The sequence below is a fragment of the Choloepus didactylus genome, chromosome 4, assembly GCF_015220235.1.
Source record: "Choloepus didactylus isolate mChoDid1 chromosome 4, mChoDid1.pri, whole genome shotgun sequence".
Lineage (NCBI taxonomy): Eukaryota > Metazoa > Chordata > Mammalia > Pilosa > Megalonychidae > Choloepus > Choloepus didactylus.
Window position 1 is genome coordinate 103585000 of NC_051310.1, and position 26439 is coordinate 103611438.

The 26439-nt window shown below is 41.7% G+C and overlaps 1 protein-coding gene across 1 annotated transcript in view; it reads right to left on the reverse strand.

The window, feature by feature from the left end:
• The window catches only part of ARID3B (AT-rich interaction domain 3B), a 74477-nt gene that overhangs the window by 18031 nt on the left and 30007 nt on the right, over positions 1 to 26439 (reverse strand). Inside the window, exons 3-4 of the mRNA XM_037833391.1 lie at positions 4963 to 5034; positions 4690 to 4762 (exon numbers count right to left, since the gene is read on the reverse strand). Of these exons, the coding sequence (XP_037689319.1) occupies positions 4690 to 4762; positions 4963 to 5034 (145 nt within the window). The remainder of the gene's footprint in view (positions 1 to 4689; positions 4763 to 4962; positions 5035 to 26439) is intronic.

Here is a 26439-nt window from a genome sequence, read left to right on the forward strand (position 1 = left end):
ACTAGCAGGCACATCGCCAGCGGGAGGGGGCATCACCAGGCTGCAAGTCACTGTGGCCAGGCCTAGAAACCCAAGGTGCCGCAAGCTGAAAGGCCCCTCTGTTGCAGTCGATTCACCCCAACATGTTAACAAGTGAGAGAGAGACAGCACAAAGCAGCAGTTACTGCCTTGTCCCCTTCTCCCCCTGGACAGCCGTTTTATCACCTGCAGCTGCGGTCATTCAGGGCAGCCTGCTGGGTGCTGCTTCCCTCAGGCCCTGTCCACTTCCTCTGTGGGTACAGCCTGTTGTGTCAAAGCTGCCCAGCCCCCCTCAGCCCAGGAAGGCATCACCAGACCTTTAAAACAGGCCGGTTTTCAGTGGCTCCTGTGAAAACTGCTATTTATCTTTCACATTAGCTCTGCAGGCTGAGTTGCTTAACTGCTGCAGAGATCTATGAGACTTCTCCTTGGTTCCAGCTAATGAGACCTGGCTCCTGAGGGCCCCAGACACTCCAATTTGGGAGTGACACATAAATCACAAAAGTCCAGGGGCCCTTTATCTCATCATTATGTGAAGAGCTTCACATCATTAAAAATGCAATCCACTCCCAGCCTTCCAGAACCACCTACTCTAACAGAGACTATCAGAATGAGAGTCTTCTGGGGAGGAGATCAAGTGAATTAAAAGGGAACAATCTCCACACTGATCTCCCTGCCTCAGACTCCCCTCTCCGACCCATCTATACACCGTTGCCAGAACAAGTTTTCTGAAAGCCTGGCTCTGATGACACCCCTTGTGCTTTGCCTTCAATAATTCAGCTAGGTCCATACACTGAAATGCATACTTCGCAGTCTAATAAGGCTCTTCAAGGTCTGGTGCCAGGTGACCCAGCCAGGGGATGGCCCTTGACCCCAGGCCACAGACAAGGGTTCTTCCAGCTGTGTCAGGGCCATGCATGCTCCCACTGGTGTTGTTTCCTCCACTCCCATGCCTCTGATGTGCTGAAGCCACAGCTTTCCCTAGGGGCCTTCCCTGCATTCTAACCCAGGATGGGGTCCTAGGAGGGAAGCTCAAGACATCACTGGACCAAACCCCTCCCTCAGATACTGCTCCCTGTGTGGAAGTAAGAAAAACACAAAGAGTTGTTCGGCAGGGGAAATTTTAGACCTTTACTCTCTTTCTTTTCCTTCTATGGCAATGGTTCTCAACAGGGGATAATTTTGCCCCCAGGGGACATTTACAATATCTAGAGCCATTTTTGGTTGTCACGACTTGGGGGTGCTCCTGGCATCTAGTGGGTAGAGGCCAGGAATACTGCTAAAAATCCTACAATGCACAGGATGGCCCCCCACAACAAAGAAGTATCAGGTTCAAAAAGTCAATAGTGCCAAGGTTGGGAAATCTTGTATTAGACTAAGTAACTAACAAGTAGCAAAACTGACTAAACAGTTTCCCCTCTATTGGTGATGCCAGCAAATAGAGAAATACCTAATATAAATATTGATGACAGGAAAAAGATTTACTTGAGACATGTATAACTATAAATTGGCATTATCTATCTGAAACTATGGTACTATAACTCATAATAACTTGGGAAATTACCTATATATCTACATGTTAAATCATACTTTGAAAGACATTACCTTTTTGTGTATAAGTTGTATTTCATAATAAGAAAATAACTAAAACTGTGGAATTGCAACCTGTAATATTCTTTGAAATTTGCTCTCTAGCTACTTGCTAAATTTCATTTGGAAAGTTGTCACTTTTGTGTATATATGTTATATTCTACAATAAAGAATAAAGGTAAAAAAAATAATAATAATAAAAACACTCAGCTGCAGACACCTGCTATCCTCTCTGGAAATGGAGGGATGGCCCGGAGGCTGGAACCCTGGACCCAGAGGGCAGAGCTTTGGACCCAGAGAGTGCAGTCTTGAATCACAGAGGATTTTTCCCTGGACTTGGAATTAATGGAATTTGCCAGGCTGTCTTTCAAAAATAGCTTGGGACTGGTGATTCATTTTTTTTTTTTTCCTTTCCATTTGCTGCCTTTTTGTGGGTGAATGTATGTAACTGGTGTCCTATGCAAGTCCCACCATTAAATTTTGGGAAGGTATCATGTATTTTCTAGTTTCACTGATAGATATTGAGAGGAATTTTGCCCTAGGGTGGATCTTATGCAGAGTCTCACTCATACCAGATTCAGATGATTTGGATTATGAGATATAGGACATTTGAGCTGATGAGATTCAGATGAGACTTTGGGTCTTTGAATTGATGGTCTAATGGGTTGAAACTTTCAGGGATGTTGAGGTGGGGAGAATGCTTTATACACAAAGACAATGTAAATCGTTGTGTCAGGTGGAAGACTGTGGTAAGTTAAAAAATGCCTCCCCAACCCTAAAAGATTTCCTTATTCTAATCTCTGGAACTTGTGAGTACATCAACATACATGGTAAAAGGAAATTTGCAGATGTGATTAAGTTAAGGATTTGAAAATGTAGACATTATCCTGGAATATATGGGTGGACCCAACGTGATCACAAGGGTTCTTCTAAAAGGGAAGCCGGAGGATAAGAATTGTAGTGGGAGATGTGTTGATGAAAGGAAGAGGTTGGCATGATGGGAAGAAGGGGTTCAGGAGCCCAGAAACGTAAGTACCTCTAAACCTAAAAAAGGCAGGCAATAAGTATCCCCATCAGACCCTCCAAAAATGAGAACAGCTCAGCTAACACCTTGAGTTAGGCCCAGTGAAACTTACTTTGGACTTCTGACCTAAAGAATTAGCAGATAATAAATTTGCGTTACTTTAAGCCCCTAAATTGGTGGTAATTTGTGACAGCAGCAATAAAAAATGGTATTAAAAAAAAAAAAAAATTGGCATTATCAAAGGGAGTCACTTACTCCTTCTTTGGATTCACTCAGAAATATACTAGATGGCAATCTGGTGGTCCCAGCTGCTGTGGAATAGCAGGATATTCAGCAAAGACTGCTCTGTTGCTGACTCTCAATTACAGGGCAGCGGTCTAAAGGGAGGCAGATGAGCTCAAAACCTACTGGCAGCCCAGCCTCCCTACATGTAGCAAGCTGAGTCAGGGAAACCAACGGGACAATTCATACAGTGAACCTGTCCTGAGCACCTCCATGTCTGGTCTTGTGCTAGCACTGGGGACACAAGGAATGACAGAGTAGCTGTCCTCAAGGAGCTCCTTATCTAGTGGGACACAGAGTAATAAACAAAGAATTACCCATCTTCACTGTTGGCTAAGCTTATCCTTCTGGGAAGGAGAAAAGCAATAAAGTAGAAAATAAAGCAGTGGAACTACACCACTGATTAAAATCTATATTGCTATGGCAGCCCCTCTGAGACAGGATCAGCTCCTGGGTTTGCACCAGCTGGGCTTGTGGAGCTTGTAAATAATTAAAAGGTAATTGGAAGGCGAGACCAAAGTATTAAGTGGATTTCTCTCTCGCAGGGCAATCAGGGAGTTTCATTGCTGCCAATCACATTATCATTTTGGAATTATATTCTTGGTGTTTTTACTGACACATGCAGCTCTAGATAACAGTTGGAGGAGTAAATTAATTAGGGCCTGCTTAGACTGCTTTGATAGGCTTGGAGATTGGGGGAAATGAGACACATTTCCAGATGCCTTTTTTAAGCAAACCAGAAGTTACAGGCATGCTACTAAGAAGGCCATAAGGTTATGGAAGATAAAGGAAGAGGGCAGAGAGAGTGTGTGAAGAGTTAACTCAAGGTATTTAGCTGCTGGGGGCCACCATTAGGGCTCAGCCTGGGATATAGGGGATTTCAATACCAGGTCTCAATGAAGCAGCTGACACAGAAACCACAGGATGAGTGATCAGATATAAATTGATATAAGCAGGGTCCTGGAGAAGAGACTGGGGGGAGCAGCTGTCTCCTGTGGTTTTGCCATGAGGGTGATGAAGGTGGAGTTGCACAGGTTGCTGAAGATCTTCTCCTAGAGAGGCTGGGGTTCTGGCCATGCTTCCTGAGGACTGACCCTGGTGGTGAACCCACTGCTATGAGAGGATATAAAGCCAGGAATTTGAGTCACTGGGCTCAAGGCTCAGTCACGCAATGGTCTGGAGTAGAGATGGTTATGGGATGGAGAGAGGATTTTGAGAACAGAAGGAAAGAGATACAGGGAGGGCATGTTATGAAGCAGATGCCCACATGCCCTAGAGTTTAACTGCAGGAATGCTCCAACCATGCCAATGGATAAGGAAAAAGAGTTGGCCTTTCCTCTTCACGGATCAGTTCAGACTCTCCCAACAAATACTGAGGTGCCTCTATTCTTTCATCTGCCGTTCTCAATCTGCACAATGCTAAATGCACCAACAGGATGCCCCCACATGCCAGTTTAAGTGAAGTCTAGGGAAGCTGAAAGGCTACCTTTGAGTTTGAAATGACTCCAGAGACCAGTTAATTGGAAGAAGATGAGAAACCAAAACAAGGCAGAGCCAAATGTGGACAATCATTTCATTCATTTTCTGCTGAGGTCCTCTCTACCCTCTTCAATCTGATTGTCAATTATTCAATTAAATCTAGAACCAGTCAACAACAAATGCCTCTGGGTTAAGACGCTAGCCCTCTGGGGAGAGGACGCTAACAGTGACTTGCACAGAGTAGGCACTCGATCAGTATTTACTGAATTGAAATGATGAGCAGACTGTACACTCACCCCTCTTCTGCATAAAGATGAAGAGGTCATCCAGGAACTCTTTCCTTTCAGGATCACTGTCCAGTTCATACAGCTGCAATCGCCATCCCCCAAGAAAAAAACACAATGAAAAATTCCATCTTGCTGTAGAAGTCTTACACCATATATACTACAACCATCTTAATGACTATAAATATGATTCATAGGCCACTTCGGTCCTTTTCCTTGGGGATCAGATACAACCACCCACTGCAGAACTGCTCCTTTCTTTAACTCAAAGAAAACATTACAGACCTTGGCAAAATCTCGAGAGATCTCTCTTCCCCGGCCTCCATCCACATCATCACTCCAGGCCAAACCACCATTCTAAAAGGGAACAAAACACAAAGTTCAGAGAGGAAAAGGAAGAGAAAAAGTGATAAAGGCAATCATTTCAGGGGAAGACAGGGATCCCAGCTCACACTGAGAAAGATTGCCCAGATAGCCACCTCTGCCACCCTTGAGGGGCATCTTTTTTTTTTGTTTCCAATTATGGCTCCAAACAAGAGGGAGTTGGTGGAAAAATCATCTCTATTTGTTGGAGGAGAGTGGGTGTTATTAATACTTGATAATACTGGAAGAGAAGGGCACAAAGGCCCAGTTTTCTGAGAACCTGCTCACCCCCGGCTGATCTTCCAGAAGTCATCCCTCTGAGATTCATCACTGTTCTGCAGATTGTACAAATCCCAGGTCTGGCTTTCCACACAGCATTCTAAACGGGGGCTGGAGGGTCAAAGGGAGCAGGACACAGATCCTCAAGTTGTGGTCTATCGGCCAAGCTTCACCATTAGAAGCCTTAAGCCTACAGATCAGAACGCCCTAGTGATCTGAGGACCGATGGTTAAGACAGTTCCTGAGAGTCTGTGCTGCGAGGGTTAAGAGTTCATTTTCCTTAGAGAATCATGGAAAACCTAATCCTAACTTAATTGATCAGGTTAAGCCAGCACCACTCAAGTGCCTAGGAGGAAATGGCAAATACGCCTTTGTTTATGCTGCTGACCCAGGCTGCCTACCTGTCCTCAGGTGGGCTTATTCTTTTCTCGAGACTCACATCGGGCTTCATCCTTTATGGGGAAGCCTTCTCACACCCACGGTTGCATGAAATACTCTAGAAGCAATCTCTGTACATTTCTAGCTTAGAATTTAACATATTTTGAAGTTATTTGTCATCCCCACCATATTGTAAGCTCCTGTACAGCAAAGATGTATTATTTATCTTTATACCCCCAGCATTTAGCACATTGTTTGGCACATAACAGGCCTCCATAAATGGTGAACTGTAGTCATTATTAAAAGGCATTAACTGGTTATTTAAAATTCATTAAGCGACTCCTGAAAAAGTACACAAACACATATATCCATACAGGGGAGTCAAAAGTCTCCGCCAGAGGAGTATGAAACCTCTTAGGGTAGCTCTGCTGTCCACCCCTGACCCCACTGGTGGTGCGTGGAGGAGCCAGGGGATGGGACTGGACCCTGAGCTGGCACACTCCTTCATCTCCCCCCAGGCCCTCAGGCACAGGCATGGTGCCTTGCTGGCTGGGGGGTGTAGGTGGCGGGGGAAGAGTGACTGGGGAAGGGGAGCAGAGGTTTCTTAGAAGGCCCTTGTTTGAACTCATAGGGGTCTCATCCTAAAACCATGCTAAGAACAAACAAAAAGCCTGGCCTAATTCCCTTCTCTCCCACCTTCTACTTTAAAAGAAAGTTTGCCTGAAAGGAGGAGGTATTATTCAGTTAAATCTTGGGACCATACTTTGCTTCCCCTACTCAAAGTGGGCTCTGAAATGCAGACCCATTTTCTAACAGCAGCAATTGAGTACACAGTGAGGTAAGTATAACCAAAAAGTGACACCGTGTCTGTTGAAATGAAACAGGCTACACCAAATTGTTTCCTTGTTTATCTAGAAAAAGACATGTTTAAGGAAGTGCTCAGGAAATGCTATCTGTGTGCTCATCAACTACTGAGGCAGATGTAGTCAGAAACCTTCCCACAGCACCTTCAGCTCAGGGAAGTCAATAACTAAGCAGGAGGAAAACTGTTAAAAACAAAACAAAGCCCAATCCCTAAACTAAAACTCACCCCCTCATCGTAATTACAGTCAACAAAAATCTGCTGTCATCTGGTGGCAACAAGCACACTGAATAATCAAGATGAATTATGCCTGTCAGGTCAGCAAAACCAGACAGAGTTACATTCCCCCTCTCAAAAGGATGCACTAGTTGCCCTAATGCCCAGTGATTTCGTTTAAGCCAGTAATTCCTGCTGGAAAGTCAATTATCCCGGGAGCCTCTATCGGCTGAAAGACATTTAATGGGGGATCACTGCTGCTTCTGTTATGTCAGCTGTTTACTGCAGCAGCTCAATTCCCAACTCTCTGTAGCCAGAGATCTGAAGGCTGATTTTGTTCACAGGAGGATTCTTTCTCTATCAGTCACCAAGAGAGATGAAAACAGGTTTTTTCTGTTTTTTTTTTTTTTTTTTTTTTTTGCCCATTACAGTAACTTCCAGGCACTCTGAATGCTCACTCAGAAACTACTCACTCAGTTGGGCTGAGAGATGGGAATCTACAACCTAGACTCTTCAGACAGGGCTTTCCCCCAGCAGAAGAGTATAAAAACAAGCACACCAGGGGGACCACCATGAGACCACAACCTGTGAAAATAAACACCCAAGTGCGAGGGGCCAACCCTCCAGGGAAGAGACAGAATGCTGCGGCAGGGGGGTATGGGGTGGGAGATGGGGGGCTGTTGGGTCCCTTCAGCTTCCTCCTATTCTGTCCAAACTACGACAGCATCTGACTCATAGGACAGTCAGGCTTTGTACCACTTGGAAATCTGCTCAGTGACGGGCAGACTAGAAGCCTGAAATGCTTCTAGCTCTGACCACAAAAGACATGGAGACCTGCCAGAACAGGACAGAAATGGGAAGCTGAACTCCTGGAGCAGTCCCACTGCTGGACCCAATTCCACAGATAGGATCTGTCAGTTACTATTTACAGAAAACGTGGGGGAAATAGTTGCCCAGGATGGAGAACATTTTCTTTTGTCCAATTCCAACACAAGGATTTAAAACATCCAGGTGGGGCAGATGGAGAATAGTCCACTGTGCCTTACATTCTATGTCTTAGGGCAGTTAATTTCTGATCCAGGATTTTCTGGCTGAGATGAGCCTAATTCCTGAACCCTGTCTGCCTTCAAGCCCAGCTGGAATGCTGTTTCCTCTGTAACACTTCCCCGCCTCTGCCCACCAGGGATCATCTACGCCTTTCTTCTCTGGGCTCTGTCCCCTGTGTTCTGGTTACTTGTGCCCCTTCTTTGTCCCTAGTCTGTAAGCATCTGGTCAGGGCACCGCCAGCCCCAGCACATAGAAAGCATGAAGACACATCTGCTGAAAGAGAGGGTTGAGTCCCCCCCAGGGGACCCCTAACCCCAGGACTCCTCTGCTCTCCCCCTTCCCCTTTCCTCAGGAGGATTACAGGCTTCAGCAGTTATTTTCTTGGTTCCTAACTCTGATGAACTGCTGAAAATATGGCTAACTTATGCAATTCAAGTCTATGTGCAGGAGGTTTCTTGGCCTATCAACAGGGTGTGGGAGTGACTGCTTGAAAGTTATTAGTACAGAAATCATTTTTTCTTGGATGCTGGGCATGGCTGACTGACAGTGCGTAGTGGTGGAAGAAATGAGGGGGAATGTCTGCAGGGGAAATAAATTCAAAAGGAGACAGCTCGGCATTTTAGGGATCAATTGAGGTCCAAGAAAGGCATTTCAGTTGAAGGGCCACTGCGTACAAGTCTAACCTGCCCAGGGAACAGGCTTTGTCGCCTGTCAGCAGCAGTATTAAATAGCCCAGAAATGCGGGCAGAGGAAAGTCAACAGTAGCTGGAGTTCCCTGTTTATTGCCATTTACAACCTTCTCTGACTCTTCTACTTGAGAACTCTTTCAGCATCTTTGATCTCACCAGGAGCTCACAGGAAACTGACAGTTTGTTACCAAATACTCAGCCCAAACTAGCTTTGGCTACTATACCCACATTCAGCTCATTTTCCCCAGGGAAGCCACAGAGTGTTTTGCCTTTAAATACCTCAAAAATCACAGTGAAAGAAGGTTGGAGGAAGGAGAGAGGAGAACAGGAAGCTAATGTTTATGCCTTCTGCATACTAAAGATTGGGCCAGCAGCTTTACAAACATTTTCTCACTTAATTTTACAATGTGGAGGTGGTTATTTTCAAAAGAACAATGGCTCAAAGAATTCAAGTAACTTGCCCAAGGTCTCAGAGCTGGCAAGTGGCAGCTCTAGGATACAAACCTAGGTCTGTCTGACTCTCTTTGTTACACCTGCTGCCTTGTGTTTTGCAAGAATGGTAGAAAGTATGCTAGGTAGGGAGATCAGTCGGGAGACAGGAAGAGAAAAAGAGAGAAATAATCCTCTGTTCACAGAATGCCTAGGATGTCCAAGTCTTGGCTCCGGGTGGCTCCTATCAATAGGAGGTTCTTTTGTTCCTTGACTGGCTTCACTGGGTGGTTCAGTATACCCGACAACCAGCGTCACACAACACTTGCCCAGGAGAGTTATCTGGGGTTACTGAACAATAAGAACTATTAACCTTTTACCACTACTTCTGAAACAGAACATCCTAGGGAGCATAAGATTGCTGGAGAGCCCCTATCTTCCCCCAGCGGATTGGGGATGGGGGGGTGGGGGGTGGAGAGAAGAGGGTTACATCTCTGAAGGGACCAAAGGACTATGGCACCCCCCGCACTGTGACATTATAAAAGGCCTTCAAAAAATAATGAGTCAGTGCTTGCTTTGGCAGCACATATACTAAAACTGGAATGATACAAAGATTAGCATGGCCCAGGCATAAGTTTCCATATTTTTATCGTGAAAACCTTGTGGCTCACAATCCCTTTATTCAGTGTATGGACAGATGAATAGAAAAATGAGGACAAAAATTAAATGAAATATAGGGTGGGACGGGAGGATGGAATGCTATGGGTGTTCTTTTCTACTTTTATTTTTTTATTTTTTTTGGAGTAAGGAAAAGCTAAAAAATTGATTATGGTGATGAATGCACAACTATATGATGGTACTGTGAACAGACGATTGTACACTGTTGGTGAATGTATGGTATGTGAATATATCCCAATAAAACTGAATAAAAAAATAATGAATGAAAGTCTAACCTGATGACTATTCAAAATTAAAATAGTGCTTCCCTAACACCTCAACCCTGGAAGAGCTAACACAGAAGGGAAATGGGAACACTATCTGCGAAAATCTAAGAGGCTGCCTAGTGGAAGAGAAAGCAGACATTTTTTCTCTAAAGCCCCAGAGGGCAGAAGTAGGGTCACTGGGCAGAAGTTACCAGGAGAAGGATTTCGGGGTTGACAGAAGAACTTTTCTAAGAATTAGACTGCCCAAGAATGAAGTGGGCCTTCTCAGGAGGTGGGCAGCTTCCTGTCCCTGGTTGGCCATCTGTCTGGGATGTCATGGTGTGGAATCCAGCATGAGACAGGGCTGGACTTGATGGCCTCTAGGGGCCCTTTCTGTCCTGAGAAGCTAAGATCCTGTGACAAATTCAATCAACACAGATTTCCTGAGAACCCATTGCAGGCAAAGCATTATACTAAGGAGGATACCAAAGAAAAAATATAGTTCCCACCACTGGGAGTTCTGCCATGTAGTTGGAAAAACAAGTTGAACACAAATGTAACATTGAATAGTGCAAGGCAATAGGTATCAAAACACAAAGTGCCCAAGAGATGGAAGAAAAAAACTAGAGCAACTCAGAGGTGGAGATTAAGCTGGGCCTTGAAGAATGGGTCGAAGGGAGATTTATAGTTTAAATGAGCACAGGAGTGGGGGATAAACAAAGTATGTTTTGGCAGGGAAGATATAAGGACTGCAAGTCTGAATAGTTAAGGTGGAAAGAAGCTGTGAAATACCTTGAATACCAGGAGGAAATTTAAACTCTAAAGCTGTGAATCCTGGGGAGGCAGTGGATTTTTTCTGAACAACAAAAATAAACAATTAAATCAGGGTTTAGATTGTTTCAACAATCCACTTTGGTTGGAGAAAATATACACATATGAATGTATGTATATAGCAAACAGGATTGGGATTATGGGGAGCTTTGCTTTTTCATTTTCAATTTTTTCATTATATAAACTCATAGCAACGTTTGATCACCTATGATCTACTAAACACCATGAAAAGGTTGTGAGGAAAAAAGAACAAGACAGGTAGATAAAAGCCTCTCAGCTCATGGAACTTACAGTCTAAAAAGGAAAGAGAGAAAAAAACGAATTAAGTATTTTTTTTCCCCTAGATTAACAAATCATTTGTCAAGACCCATCACTTACCCTCCCTCTTTCTCCCCCAACAAAGCAGATTTGGATTTGGCTTGCACTGAAATTACAGAATAATTTAAATAATTTTGCGTAGAACAGACACCTTCACAGTATCTTGTCTTTGAAGTCAGAAAACAGTATGACTCTTCATTTAGTACAATCTTTTATTTTATGTCCTTCAGCAAGGTTTCACAATGTCAATGCACGACTTTTGTAAACAGTACTGCAGATTTGAGAGGGTAAACCAACACTGGGGCTGGGTGGCTGTGCAGTAGCCTAGGCTGAGACTCTGGGTTAGTGGGGTAGGGGTGGGGTGGGGGCAGCAGAACCAGAACTGTCATAGGTGCAGCCAAGTCAGAGCAACAAATGGATTCTGGACTGAGGGGATGAAAGGGAAAGAAAAGGATGAATCTGAATTCTTATAGTGAGAAAGGTATGTTTCTGACGGGAATCTAGGGAAGTTGGAAAGGGCTTCAAGCAGGAAATCTATAATCAAACAAGAATATAGACAACTGTCTCTGGGGGGGTGACAAGATCAACCCAAAGACCTGTAGGAAGTCAGGTAAAGGCAGCTGACAGCAGCAGAAGCCAAAGGCTTGCTGCCAACTTTCCAGGGAGGACAAAGGGGGAAATTTAATGATTATCTCCTGATCCAAGAAGACTGCTTGGGTCTTTCTTTTTACTGGGATTTAAAAAAACTCCAACCAAACCACGCCTCTAAGATCTCAGGAGCCAGTGCTGCATTCCTTAGAGCTGAACCTCCCCAGAGACAAGAGTGCCTGACTTTAAAAGCAATTAAGTATCTAGGCTATTTTAGGATTACTTCTTGACCACCTGGAATATCTTATTAAAGCACAGCTCAGATGTCCAAAGCAATTTTAGCTCCCATTCCTCACTCTTCCCCAAGGCAAGAGTTAACCCTTTCCTTAAGGGTTAAAGTACAAGGCTATACTGCCAACTCTTCACTTGAGTTCCCATATTCTGAAATCTGTAAAACTGTCCTGTCCTTAAAACACCACTGCACATACTGACAATTTTTAGAGAGTATTCTCTGAAGACACCAAAAAGTGATGAGTTTCCTTTCTGTCTACTCTCTATAATATAAAAGATTCCGAACCCCAAGGTCAAGGAACTAGGTGAATTTGAGGACTGGAACCTTAAAGTAATCATTAGCAAAATCACTAGACTTCAAAGGGGCTGATCTCAAGCCCACAGATAACAATTAATTGCTCTGAAATGCAAAATGTTAACTAAAGTACTTGGGTTGAATACTGCTGCTGTAATTATCAATCTTTCTTAGTGAGCAAAACATAAATTACCTTATCTTTGGCCAGATCCATGACTCTAAGTATTACTTGTACCACTTTTGTGACTGCTCGACTGCTGGTCTAAGTTGATAATATTGTAAAGCTAAAGTCCAATTCCCAGACTGTGGTATGAAGAAAAGAAAAACACTTTTGTCCTCCCCCCAGCTTTAACTGATCCCTGGAAGTAATGAGACATGTAGAGGAGGTAGGGGCAGGATTACAGGAGAATCCTAAAAGGAGAGAGGAGCCCCAGGAAGTAAAAGATACTGTTATAAGCAACACTGTCAGACTACAAAACCCTCCTGATAAGATCAGGATTACTGCTTTTAGCTAACTCGCTCAGGCCCTGGAATCACTAGAGTTATAATTATCAGATGCACACCTTCCGCTGCCAGGTAACTTTAGCAGGAACTAGCAGGAGTCCTCCCTACCTCTTACTGGCAACAGAGATCAATTCAAACTCAGTAGCCTGGAAAAAGAGCTAAGGGACACTTTTCTGATTAGACAGAAGAAGGGAAGGGGAAGGTGGGGAGCAGGCGGCAGTCCAGCCTTTCCATATGGACACGTAATCCCTCCACGCAATAATAAAGACGACTGCCCAGAAATGGGATGTTCCTAAAGAAGGAAGAAGAAAAACTAAAAAGCAGTATTGGTGATGAGGACACCAGATGCCAAGGAGTGAACTGGCCCAGGCAAGTTGAACTCGGGGAGCTACAGAGGAAATGCCAGATCCTTTTCTCTTGGGAATCCGAGTTTATGGCTTACTCCGCCAACCTGAGCTTTCCTATGGTTGCTGACATCCATTCCCACCACGGAGCTCTCCTCAGAGTTCTAGAATGTCAGAGTCAGAGAACCTAGTGGGAGAACATTTCATCTGACTTTCATCTGACAGAAGGGGAAACTCAGACCTGGAGAGGTCAAGTAACTTGCCCGAAGTCATGCTTCAGAAAAGTTTCATGAAAATATTTTCCAAACTACATATTTTAAATGAACAGGAAGAATGTAACATTTAAAAAAAAGTCAATGGTGAATTATTTTGTAAGGTAGTTAAAAAACAAACCACCACTTTTTCACTTTCAAGTTCGGTATTCTACAGAGGTTTCCTTAGGCAGAACACAGCCGCATTTTGTGTTTACAAGTCAGTCTCATTCACACGTTCTCAGAACTTCTCCAAGAACTTCTCCCAAGCCCCACACCCCCATCCTGGGAGCTGGTAGGTACAGTGGAGTTCATGTTCCTACTCTGATACCAGCTGCTCCTGTACTGACTGCCATCTCTACTAGGATGAGGGCAGGGACTTACTCTTCTGCCTGGCACAGGGACTGCCAGTGTGTGTGCGTGTGTGTTGTTCAAAGGAATGTTAGTACCTGAAAAACAAGTCAACAAAATAAACCTAGGAGGATAACTTCAAACTAAATGTGTTGCTAATAAATTCGGGTGGAAAATTAAAACATACTTAAAAGAAGGTGGACTCCAAGTTCTAAATTACAACTCCATTTTTAAAAAGAGATTTAGGAGGCAACATACAGCATTTCTTAAATATGGCAGTTTAATTTTTGTTTTGAACTTCTTATTCTGAAATACTTTCAAATTTATAGGACACAAAAATAATACAAACGAAATACAGAGAACTCTTAACATACTTAGAACACCCCAGATACCCAGATCCACCCACTAACATTTTGCCACATTTGCCGTATCATTCTAGCTATCTATCCATCAATCCATTTTCTAAACCCTTAAGTGTAGGTTGTGTATATGATGCTCAAACCCCTAATACTGCCATGTATTTCCTAAGAACAAGGATACTTACTTATGTAACTACCTTAAGGGTAGTTAACAAGTTGAAGAAGAAATTTAACAATGCTATAAAGTTTACAGTCTATATTTTAATTTTTTCATGTCCCCATAATGCCCTTTTGGGCCTTCTCTCTTCTCTTGTTAGATCCTGTCCAGGATTATGTAATGCCTTTTTTATCGACATTGTCTCTTTAGATAACCCCCTTTTTTTTTCCTACTGTGGTAACATATATACAAAATAAAATTTCCCATCATCACCACTCCCAAGTATACTATTCACATTCAGTGGGATTAATCCCATTTACTATACTGCGGTATCCTCACCACCTCCCATCACTAAAGCATTCCCAGAAATCCCAATTTTGCATTAAGTCCCCATTTCCCCGTCCCACATCCCTAGCAACTGGTTCTCTATACTGTCTCTGTGAGCCTGCACATTCTCCAATATTGTCTTTGTAGTTACCACAGGACTTAAATTTAACATACTATATCTGTAAAAATCTTGTTTGCTTTGGTTCCAATGTAACTTCAACAGTGTACACAAATTATGTTCCTATACCCCGCCACACACCACCCTTATGTAGTTTTTGTCACAAATTACACACTGTGTGGCTAAAACCACTGATTCCTTAATACATTTTACGTATTCTCCTTTTAGATTCTGTAGGAAATAGAAAGTGGAGTTACAAACCAAAAAACACAACAGTACTGGCATTCATATTTACCAAGTCAATACCCTTTCCAGAGATCTTTATTTCATTATGCAACTTTAATCTAATGTCCATAGTCCTTTCCTTTCAACCTGCAGAACTCCCTTTAGCATCCCTTGCAAGCCTGTTCTGTGGTGACAAACTCCCTCAACTTTTGTTTATCTAGAAATATCTTAATCGCGCCCTAATTTCTGAAAGACAGTTTTGCCAGATATAGAATGCTCTTTCAGCACTTTAAATACATCATCCCACTACCTTCTTGCCTCCATGGTTTCCCATGAAAAATCGGCATTTAATCCTATCGAGTCTACCTTGTACATGACATGTTACTTTTCTCTTGTGGCTTTCAGAATCCTCTCTTTATCGCTGGCATTTGACAGATTAGTTATCATGTGTCATGGTGAGGGTCTATTTAAGTTTGTCCTGTCTGGAGTTCATTGAGCAACTGACTGTGTATATTCATGTTTTTCATTAAATTTGGGAAACTGCCAGCCATTACTTCTTCGACTATTCTCTCTGTCCCTTTCTTTTTTCTCCTTCTGGGATTTCTAAAGTGTGTATATTGGAATGCCTGATAATGTCCCACAGGTTCCTTTTCACTTTTCTTCATTCTTGCTTCCTTCTGCTCCTCAGACAGGCTGATGTCAATGGTCTTTCCTTCAAGTTCACTGATTCTTCCTTCTTCAGGCTCCAATCTGCTGTTGAACTCTGTTAGGTAATTTTTAATTTCTGTTATTGTAGTCTCAAACTATGTTTGGTTCCTTTTTCATAATTTCCATCTCTCTATTGATAATCTCTTTGTGTCTATCTATTGTATTCCTGATTTCCTTTAGTTCTTTGTCCATGTTTTCCTTTAGCTCTTTGGACATATTTAGGGCCAGTCTTTTTTTAAGTCTTTGTTTGGTATGTCCCAGGTTTGGTCCTCCTCATTGATGGTTTCTGATGCTTTAACCTTCTCCTTTGCCTGGGCCATCACTTTTTCTTTCTATGTTTTGCCATCTTTTATTGAAACCTGGGCATTCTGCTATTTTAATGCACTATTGTTGGAATTCATACTGTGAGGTATCTGTTCCTTAAGGTTATGTCCAGCTAGTGTTTGCCAGAGCTTTCCTTGAATGCCAGGAGGTAACAAAAGAAAAGAAAAAGAAAAAAAACAGAAAGAAAGGAAAGAAAAAGGAAACACCTTTCCCAGTCTTTGCAGATTGACATGTGTGAGTGCTCTCCTTCAGGGCTTCTTCATACAGTAAGTTTAGAGAACATCTCCAGGCCAGATGGATTCCCGATCCTTTCTGTGCATGTGTCTTATCTTAGGCATGCATGTGTGGCCCTAGGAATTCTCCCATTTAAATGAATACAAATGCCCCATCTTCCCTAGGAAAGAGTTTCCTTGTGGTCCCTCCAGAGCACTGCACTATAGCTAGCAATCCCTTGCCCCAGGGACCACCACTTGATTGCACTCCCACAGTGTTCTGTAGGAGAGCTCTATGTGCTGCTTTCTACATGCAGGGCAAGTTCCGGGATAGTGAGTCCCTCAGACCACCTGACAAACTGGGCTAGAAGAACCTAATCCCAGTATGTGCACGAGGATTTCTCTTCTCTCTTTCAGGAACCAGGACCAGGGATCTGCTCTGGGAGCACGGGCCAGTGCCCTGCCGAGACTGTGAGGAGTGGGACAGGGCTAGCCAAGAGCACAAGGAGATTCTACTTTTTTTCCTAATTAATTAATTTTTATTGCGGTAAAATATATGTAACTTAACCATTAGAGGTGGGCAATTCTTTAACATTAAATACACTGATAATACTGTATAACTTTCACCACTATCTACTTCCAGACTATTTTCATCATCCTTAACTAAAAGTCACTCATTTAGTAATAACTCCCCAGTCTCCCCTCCCTTCACCACTGGTAAACACTATTCTGCTTTCTGTCTCTACGAATTTTCTTATTCTAAGTATTTGATGTAAGAGAAATTATACAATATTGTCCTTTTGAATGGCTTATTTCGCTCAACATGAGGTCTTCAGGGTTCATCCATGCTGTAGTGTGTACCAGCACTTCATTTATTTTTATGGCTCAATAATATTCCATTACAGGTACACACCACATTTTGTTTATCCATTCATTGGTAAATGGACGCATGGGTTGCTTCCACCTTACAGCTATTGTGAACAGTACTGCTATGAACACTGGTGTACAAATATCTGCCTATGTCCCTGTTTTCCACTTTTGTGTATACACCAGGAGTGCAGTTGCCAGGTCATATGGTAATTCTATATAACTTTCTGAGGAACCACTACACTGTTTACCACAATGGCTGCACCATTTTACATTCCCATCAACAATATACAAGGGTTCCTATTTCTCTACATCTTTGCCAGCACTCGTTATTTTCAGTTTTTAAAAACATAGTCACCCCCTAAGGATACATCGACTGATGAACAAAATGGTGAACTGTGGTGGCTACAAGAATGAATGAAGTTGTGAAGCATGCAACTAGGTGAATGGATCTTGAGGACAACATTTTGAGTGAAATAAGCCAGAAACAAAAAGACAAACATTATAACGCCTCACTAATATGGACTATAATGTGCAAACTCTGAGAACTGAATCTTAGAGCACAGGCTATCAGGGGAAGGCTTATTGTAAAGGTCCCTAGATTGTAAACTCTTACAGCAGTCACATCTATTCCTGGGAAACTGGAAATCCACAAAATTCTCTAAATTCTGAGATGCTGAGCTCTTTGTGTATAACCTGGTCTGTCCTTAGAACTTCGAGTATCTGTGGGACACCTGAGACTCAGAACTAGAGTTTGGTAGCTATGAATGTCAGTATTATCCCCATAAAGCAACTGTTAAAAAAAGCTGAAAAAGAGTTCAAAATCCAATTATAGATACAAATGAAGTGGACCTGGTTAGGAGTAAGGCAAGTCAGACTGAAGGGTAAAGGACGATATTGACTGTGTGTTAAAACTTTAAATTCTCTGTGTGACCAAAGGGAGATATATTTATTTGGTGCAAAATCGATACTTTCTGTAGCATAACAGATAATTTAACTGGTATGGTCAGTTTACTCAAACACCACAGTTATATGGAACTTTAAATAGGGGGTAAAATCTGGTTGGTTTGTACAAGTTAGTATGAAGCCCTGATACATCCCAGAGTAATTTGGGCAGAGAATTAAAAAGGATTTGCAAAGCACCCCTGAGGGACTGGGGAAAAATGTGGAAATATTAAAAACTTCCCCACCTGGGGAATTCCTGATATTCTCATAAACATTGGGGACTACCAATTTAGAAGGCCAAGGCCTCAATCTTGGGGCTTGCCCTTATGAAGCTTGTTACTGAAAAGGAGAGGCTAAGCCGACTTATAATTGTGCCTAAGAGTCACCCCCAGAGAACCTCTTGCATTGCTAAGATGGGGACTCTCTCTCTAAGCCAATTTGGCAGGTAAACTCACTGTCATCCCCCCTACATGGGACATGACTCCCAGGAGTGTAAATCTCCCTGGCAACATGGGACATGACTCGCAGGAATGAACCTGGCCCTGGCATTGTGGGATTGAGAAAGCCTTCCTGACCAAAAGGGGGAAGAAAAATGAAACAAAATAAAGTTTCAGTGGCTGAGAGATTTCAAATAGAGTTGAGAGGTCATTTTGGAGGTTATGCTTATGTATTCTGTAGCTATCCCCTTTTAGTTTTTAGTGTATTGGAACAGCTAGAAGGATATACCTGAAACTGCTGAACTGCAACCCAGTAGCCTTGATTTTTGAAAACAACTATATAACTACTTAGTTTACACAGTGTGACTGTGCAATTGTGAAAACCTTGTGGCTCATACTCCCTTTCTCCAGTGTATGGACAGACGAGTAGAAAAATGGAAACAAAAATTAAATGAATTAATAGAGGGGGATGGGGGAGACAGTATATTTTAGATGTTCTTCTTTACTTGTATTTTTATATTTTTATTCTTGGGTTTTTTTTTTTTTTTGGAGTAATGAAAATGTTCAAAAAATGATTTTGGTGATGAATGCACAACTATATGATGCTACTGTGAACAACTGATTGTACACTGTGGATGACTGTACTTTATGTGAATATATCTCAATAAAACTGAATTTAAAAAATATATATATATAGCCACCCTCATCGGTGTGTAATAGTATCTTATAGTTTTAATTTCCATTTCTCTAATGTTTAATGATGTTCAGCATCTTTTCATATACTTATTTGCCATCTAAATATCTTCTTTAGAGAAATGTTTATTCAAATCCTTGGCCCATTTTTTTTTCTCTTATTTTCCTTCTTTTCTTTTTTTTTTTAATGCATTTTTATTGAAATATATTCACCTACCATACAGTCATCTAAAGTGTACAACAATTGTTCACAGTTTCATCATATATTTGTGCATTTAATACCACAATCAAGTTTTGAACATTTTCGTTACTCCAAATAAAAATGAAAATAAGAATAAAAATAAAAGAGAACACTCAAAACATCCCATACCCCTTCTCCCCACCATTTATTTTAAAAAAAAATTTTAAATTGAAACATATTCACATACCATAGTCATCCAAAGTGTAAAACAATTGTTCACAGCATCATCATATAGCTGTGCACTTATCACCAAAATCAATCTCTGAACTACTTCAGCACTCCAAAAAATAAAAATGAGAACAAAAACAAGAGTAAAAAGAACATCCAAAACATCCCACCCCCCCATATTATTCATTTACTTTTTGTCCCCACCTTTCTCCTCATGTGTCTACACACTGAGTAAAGGGAGTGTGAGCTACAAGGTCCCACGTTCACACGGCCACACCATATGTTCTAGTTTGCTAATGCTGCAGAATGCAAAACACCAGAGACGGACTGGCTTTTATAAAAAGGGGGTTTATTTGGCTACACAGTTACAGTCTTAAGGCCATAAAATGTCCAAGGTAACACATCAGTAATCGGGTACCTTCACTGGAGGATGGCCAATGGCGTCCGGAAAACCTCTGTTAGCTGGGAAGGCACGTACCTGGCGTCTGCTCCAAAGGTCTGGTTTCAAAATGGCTTTCTCCCAGGACATTCCTCTCTTGCAAGCTTGCTCCTCTTCAAAACGTCACTCACAGCTGCACTGAGTTCCTTCTCTTTGAGTCAGCTCATTTATATGGCTCCACTGATCAAGGCCCACCCTGAATGGGTAGGGCCATGCCTCCATGGGAGTATCTCATCAGAGTCATCACCCACAGCTGGGTGGGGCACATTCCAAGCAAATCTAATCAGCACCAAAACATATGCCCCACAAGACTACATCAAAGATAATGGCGTTTGGGGGACACAATACATCCAAACTGGCACATTCCACCCCCTGGACCCCAAAATGACATTATCTTTCCAAGTACAAAATACATTCATTCCATCACAATATCACAAAAACTTAAATCATTTCAGTAACAAAAGTTAAGTACAAGATCCTATCAAAATCAATTACAGGTGTGGTGGGTCCTAAGGCATAATTCTCCTTTAGCTTTGGTTCTGTGGACTTAGAACAAGTTATATGCTTCCAATACACAAAGGAGGGACATTCATAGGATAAACATTCCCACTGCCATAAGGAGAAAGAGTAAGGAAAACAGGGTTAACAGGACCAAAACAGTTCCTAAAACCTGCAGGACAAACTCCATTAGATTTCAAAGTCTGAGGGTCATTTACAGAACAACGTTGCATCCTTGGGGCTTGAGAGAGCAGGAGTCTAACCTTTCCTAAGGGCCTTTGTGGCAGCCCTTTCCACTCCAAACACTTGGGTGAGTGCTCCAACATATCCACACACTGGGGAGACCACCTTCTCGGCCCCACCCTCCTCAATCACCGGGGGCAGCTCCCGGATTCCCTTCTATCTCTGGGCACATGCTCAACCCCTTCAGAACAGTGTGGTGCCAGCCAGGCTCTCCCCAATTCCCTGGGAATGTGCTCCACCCTCTTTGGGGCCTGGGGTGGCAAGATATTTCCTGAGCATCGAGGCCGAAGGCCCGCCCTCGACCTCCAGGGCAAACTCACCCTTTCCATGCATGTGGGCTGCTCCGCTCTCCCAGCCCAAGACCTCTTGACTCCAGACCTCAACCTCCACGGCTCTTTCTTTGAAGAAATTTTTCCTTCAATTTGTTCCTTGTCTGTCTCCTCCAGTCCAGACCAGCAGTGGCTCTGTCTATAAAGATCTCGCAGAAATTCTGTTGGCATTGCATGAAACACACAGGGGTCAAAGCCATCAGACAATAGGACTTTCCACAAATCCTTTCTGCTTAACTCCTTTTCCAATCTTGGCACGTATTGAAATGGTGGCTGGGTTCCATGTTTGGTTACATCCTCACGTTGGGCTGTAGCTTCTGGGATTCCACCCCATGGAAGCTGATAATTTCCCAAGCCATCAGCTTCTGGTTTCTTTGAACCCAAGAGTTCAGTAATAAGTTTATCTCTCTCTGCTAGCATTTTACTATAAGCTGCAAGGAGATGCCAGAGTACATCCTCTACACGTAGTCTGGAGATCTCCTCAGCTAAGTATTCCAGGTTGTCGCTTTCAAATTCTTCCTTCCATCTGACACCAGAACTTAATTTTGCCAAATTCTCTGCCACTTTAAAACAAGGATCGCCTTTCTTCCAGTTCACAACAACACAGTCATCATTTCTGTTCAAGGCCTCGTCAGAAGTATCTTTAGAGTCCATATTTCTGCAAACAGTCTCTTCAAGCCGTTTAGGCCTTTTCTATCAAGCTCCTCACAACTCTTCCAGAAACTCCCCATTATCCACTTAAAAAGCCATTCCAACATGTTTGGTATTTGCAAACTCAGCAGCAAAAGCACCCCACTCCCGGTACCAAAATCTGTTCTAGGTTGCTAATGCTGCAGAATGCAAAACACCAGAGATGGATTGGCTTTTATAAAATGGGGGTTTATTTGGCTACACAGTTACAGTCTTAAGGCCATAAAATGTCCAAGGTAACACATCAGTAATCGGGTACCTTCACTGGAGGATGGCCAATGGCATCCGGAAAACGTCCGTTAGCTGGGAAGGCACGTGGCTGGCGACTGCTCCAAAGTTCTGGTTTCAAAATGGCTTTCTCCCAGGACACTCCTCTCTAGCAAGCTTGCTCCTCTTCAGAATGTCACTCACAGCTGCACAGAGTTCCTTCTCTTTGAGTCAGCTCATTTATATGGCTCCACTGATCAAGGCCCACCCTGAATGGGTGGGGCCACGCCTCCATGGGAGTATCTCATCAGTCATCACCCACAGCTGGGTGGGGCACATTCCAAGCAAATCTAATCAGCACCAAAACATCTGCCCCACAAGACTACATCAAAGATAATGGCGTTTGGGGGACACAATACATTCAAACTGGTACACCATATAAGCTACATAGTCACACGATCGCCTTCAAGAATCAGACACTGGACTGCAGTTCAACAGTTTCAGATACTTCCTTCTAACTATACCAATAAACTAAAAACCAAAAAGGGATATCTATACAACACATAAGAGTTATCTCCAGAATGACCTCTCGACTCCATTTGAAATTCCTCACCCACAAAAACTCTACTTTGTTTAGATTCTCTTCCCCCTGTTGGTCCAGAAGGCCCCCCATTTACATGATGCAGGGTCCAGGCTCACTCCTGGGAGTCACAATCCACACTGCCTTGGCCCATTTTTAAATTGGGCTGTCTTTTTGTTGCTGACTTGTAGTTCTCTACATACTCTGGATAAATCAGTCATATGGTTTATAAGCATTTTCTCCCATTCAGTACATTTTCCTTTTTTTTACTTTCTTGATAATGTCCTTAGCTTTTGATGTACAAAAGTTTTTAATTTTGATGAAGTCCGTTTAATCTATTTTTTCTGTTGTTGCCTGTGCTTGTGGTGTAAAATCTAAAAACCCATTGCCTACCACAAGATCCTGAAGACATTTCTCTCTGTTTTCTTGTAAGAGTTTCAGAGCATTAGCTTTTATATTTAGGTCACTGATCCATTTTGAATAATTTTTGTATATGGCGATAAGTAGGGGAAACACATTCATTCTTCTGCTTGTTGATTTCCAGTTATCCCAGTATCATTTGTGGAAGAGACTATTCTTTCCCCAATGCATAGACTTGGCCTCCTTGTTGAAAATGAACTGACCACAGATGTGTAGCTTTAACTCTGGACTATTAATTCTATTCCATTGGTCAATATGTCTGTTCTTTTGCCAGTACCACACTATTTTAATTACTGTAGCTTTGTATTAAATTTTGAAGTCAGGAAGTGTGTGTCCTCCAACTTTGTTCTTTTTCAAGACTATTTTGGCTAGTTGGGGCCTCCTGCAATTCCATATGAATCTGAGGATCAGCTTTTCCATTTCTGCATAAAAAGCTGCTGGAATTTTGATAGGGACTGCATTGAATTTGTAGATTTCTTTAGGCAGAACTGACATCTTAACAATATTATATTCCAATCCATGAACATGGGATGTCTTTCCATTAATTTAAGTCTAAATTCTTTAATTTCTTTCAGAAATGCTTTATAGTTTTCAGTGTACAACTTTTTCCACATCCTTGGTTAAATTTATTCCTAGGATTTTTATTCTTTCAGATGCTATTATAAATGAAGTTGTTTTCTTGATTTCCTTTTCAGATTGTTCATTACTAGTGCACAGGAACACAACACATCCTGCAACTTTGCTGAATTTGTTTATGCTAGCAGCTTTGCTTGTGGATTGTCTGGGATTTTATATACATGCAGGATCATGTCATCTGTGAATAGGGATAATTTGACTTCTTCCTTTCCAATTTGATTGCTATGGCTAGAACTTCCAGCACAATGTCAAATAACATTGGTGGTGACAACAGGCATCCTTGTCTTGTTCCTGATCTTAGGGAGAAAGCTTTAAGTTTTTCCCATCGGATATAATATTTGCTGTGGGCTGTTCATAATAGTGCCTTTTATCATATTGAGAAATTTCCCTTCTGTTGCTAGTTTTCTGAGTGTATTTATCATGAAAAGATGTTAGATTTTGTTAAATGCCTTTCTGCCACAATCAAGGTGATAATGTGTTTTTGCTCCTTCATTCTACTAGTGTAGTGTGTTACATTCATATGATTTGTCTTATACTGAAAAATTCTTGCATTCCTGAAATAAATTCCACTTGACCATATGTGTAATTCTTTTAACATACTGTTGGATTCAGCTTGCCAGTATTTTGTAAAGAATTTTGCATCTATAGTTATAAAGGATATTTGGTCTGGAATTTTCTTTTCCTGTGCTGTCCTTACCTGGCTTTGGTATCAAGGTAATACTGGCCTCACAGAATGAGTTGGGAAGTAATCTTTCCTCTTCTGTTTTTTTGTTTGTTTGTTTGTTTGTTTTTTTGAAGAGTTTGAAAAGGATTGGAGTTAAATCTTCTTTAAATGTCTGGTAAAATGCAGCATTGAAACCATATGGCCTGGACTTTTCTTTGTTCAGGTTTTTATTACTGATGCAGTCTCTTTAACTTGTGATACATCTGTTGAGATTTTCTGTTTCTTTTTGCACCAGATTAGGTAATTTATGTTTCTAGGAACTTGTCTTTTTCATTTAGGTTTTCTAATTTGTTGGCATGTAATTGTTTGTAGGACCCTCTTATAATCTTTTTTATTTCTGTAAGGTTGTTAGTAATATCCCCACTTTTGTTCCTGGTTTTAGTTGTATCCTCTCTCTCTTTTTTTGTCAGTCTAGCTAAAGGGGTGTCAATTTTTTTTTACATTTTTTAAATTGTAAAATATACATACAGAAAAGTGATAACTTTCAAAGTATGATTTAACAAGTAGTTAGAGGGCAAATTTCAAAGAACATTATGGGTTACAGTTCCACAATTTCAGTTGTTTCCTTATTGTGAAGTATAACATATATACAGAAATGTGATAACTTTCAAAGTACGAGTTAACAAGTCGCTATAGAGCAAATTTCAAAGCATGTTATATGTTACAGTTCCACCATGTCACTTATTTCCTTCTAGCTATTCTAGTACCCTAGAAACTAAAAAGAATTTATACAAAGATTCAGTATTTGTAATCCTTTGTTAAATCCTATCTTGTCAGTTGCAATCCCTCTCTCTCATTTGATCACTTTCTCAATCTTCAGGGATATCTGGGCAGTGAACACCCTAACTTGTTCATATTGAAAAGCGGTGTTGACATTATGGGGAAGGGGGACACATCTGGTTGATGTTCTTGGAGAGGCTGTTTCCACTGGGTTTTAGGACTTATCTGGCATAGGAACACTCTGGGTAATTTAAGTTTCTGAAAAGTAAACTTGGTAAGCATAATTTTTACAGAGTCTCAGATAGGGACCTACGTATTCTTCAGTATTTTCGGGACTACTGTTGATTAGGGCTTGGCATAATGTAGGCATCTGGAATATCTAGCTGGAGCTTGCATAAGAGTATCCTCCAGGATAGCTTCTCAACTCTATCTGAAATCCCTCAGCCACTAAAACCTTATATTGTTACCTTTCTTTTCCCCCTTTTGGTTAAAAAGGCATTTTCAATCCCTCGATGCCAGGGCCAGGCTCATTCCTGGGAGTCATGTAGGGGGTGTCAATTTTACTGATCTTTTCAAAAAACCAACTTTTGATTTTGTTGATTCTCTCTATTATTTTTCCATTCTCTATTTCATTGATTTCTGCTCTAATCTTTATTACTGCCTTCCTTCTACTAACTTTGGGTTTTCTCTTCATGTTCTAGTTTCCTTAGGTATGAAGTTAGGTTGTTGATGTGATTGTTCTTCTTTTTAATGTAGGTGTTTAGAGCTAAAGATTTCCCTCTGAGCTGCCTTCACTGCATCCCATAAGCTTGGGTATGCTGTGTTTTTGTTTTCATTTGTCTCAAGATACTTCCTAATGTCTCTTATGATTTCTTCTTTGAGCCATTAGTTTAATTTCCACATATTTGTACATTTTCCAGTTTTCCTTCTTTTACTGATTTCTAGCTTTATTCCATTTTGGTCTGAGAAGAAACCTTGTATGATTTCAATATTTTAAAATCTATTAAGATTTGATTTTTGGGCTAACATATGGCCTATCCTGGAAAGTGTTCTGTGTGCAGTTGAGAATAATATGTATTCTGCTGTTGTTGGGTGAATTGTTTTATATATATCCATTAGGTCTAAGTGGTTAATAGTGTTGGTTCAAATCCTCTGTTGTCTTACTGATCTGCTTAGATGTTCTATCAATTCTTGAAAGTGGTGTATTGAAGTCATCAACTATTATTGTAGAACTACTTCTCCCTTCAATTCTGTCCATTTTTGCTTCACATATTTTAGAGCTCTGTTGCAAGGTGCTGTTCCGGTTTGCTAATGCAGCCAGAACGCAAAACACCGGAAATGGACTGGCTTTTATAAAGGGGGTTTATCTGGTTACACAGTTAGTCTTAAGGCCATAAAGCGTCCAACAACAAAGGGCACCTTCACTGGAGAAAGGCCATTGGCATCCAGAAAACGTCTGTTAGCTGGGAAGGCACGTGGCTGGCGTCTGCTTGCGCCCAGGTTGTGTTTCAAAACGGCATTCTCCAAAATGTCTGC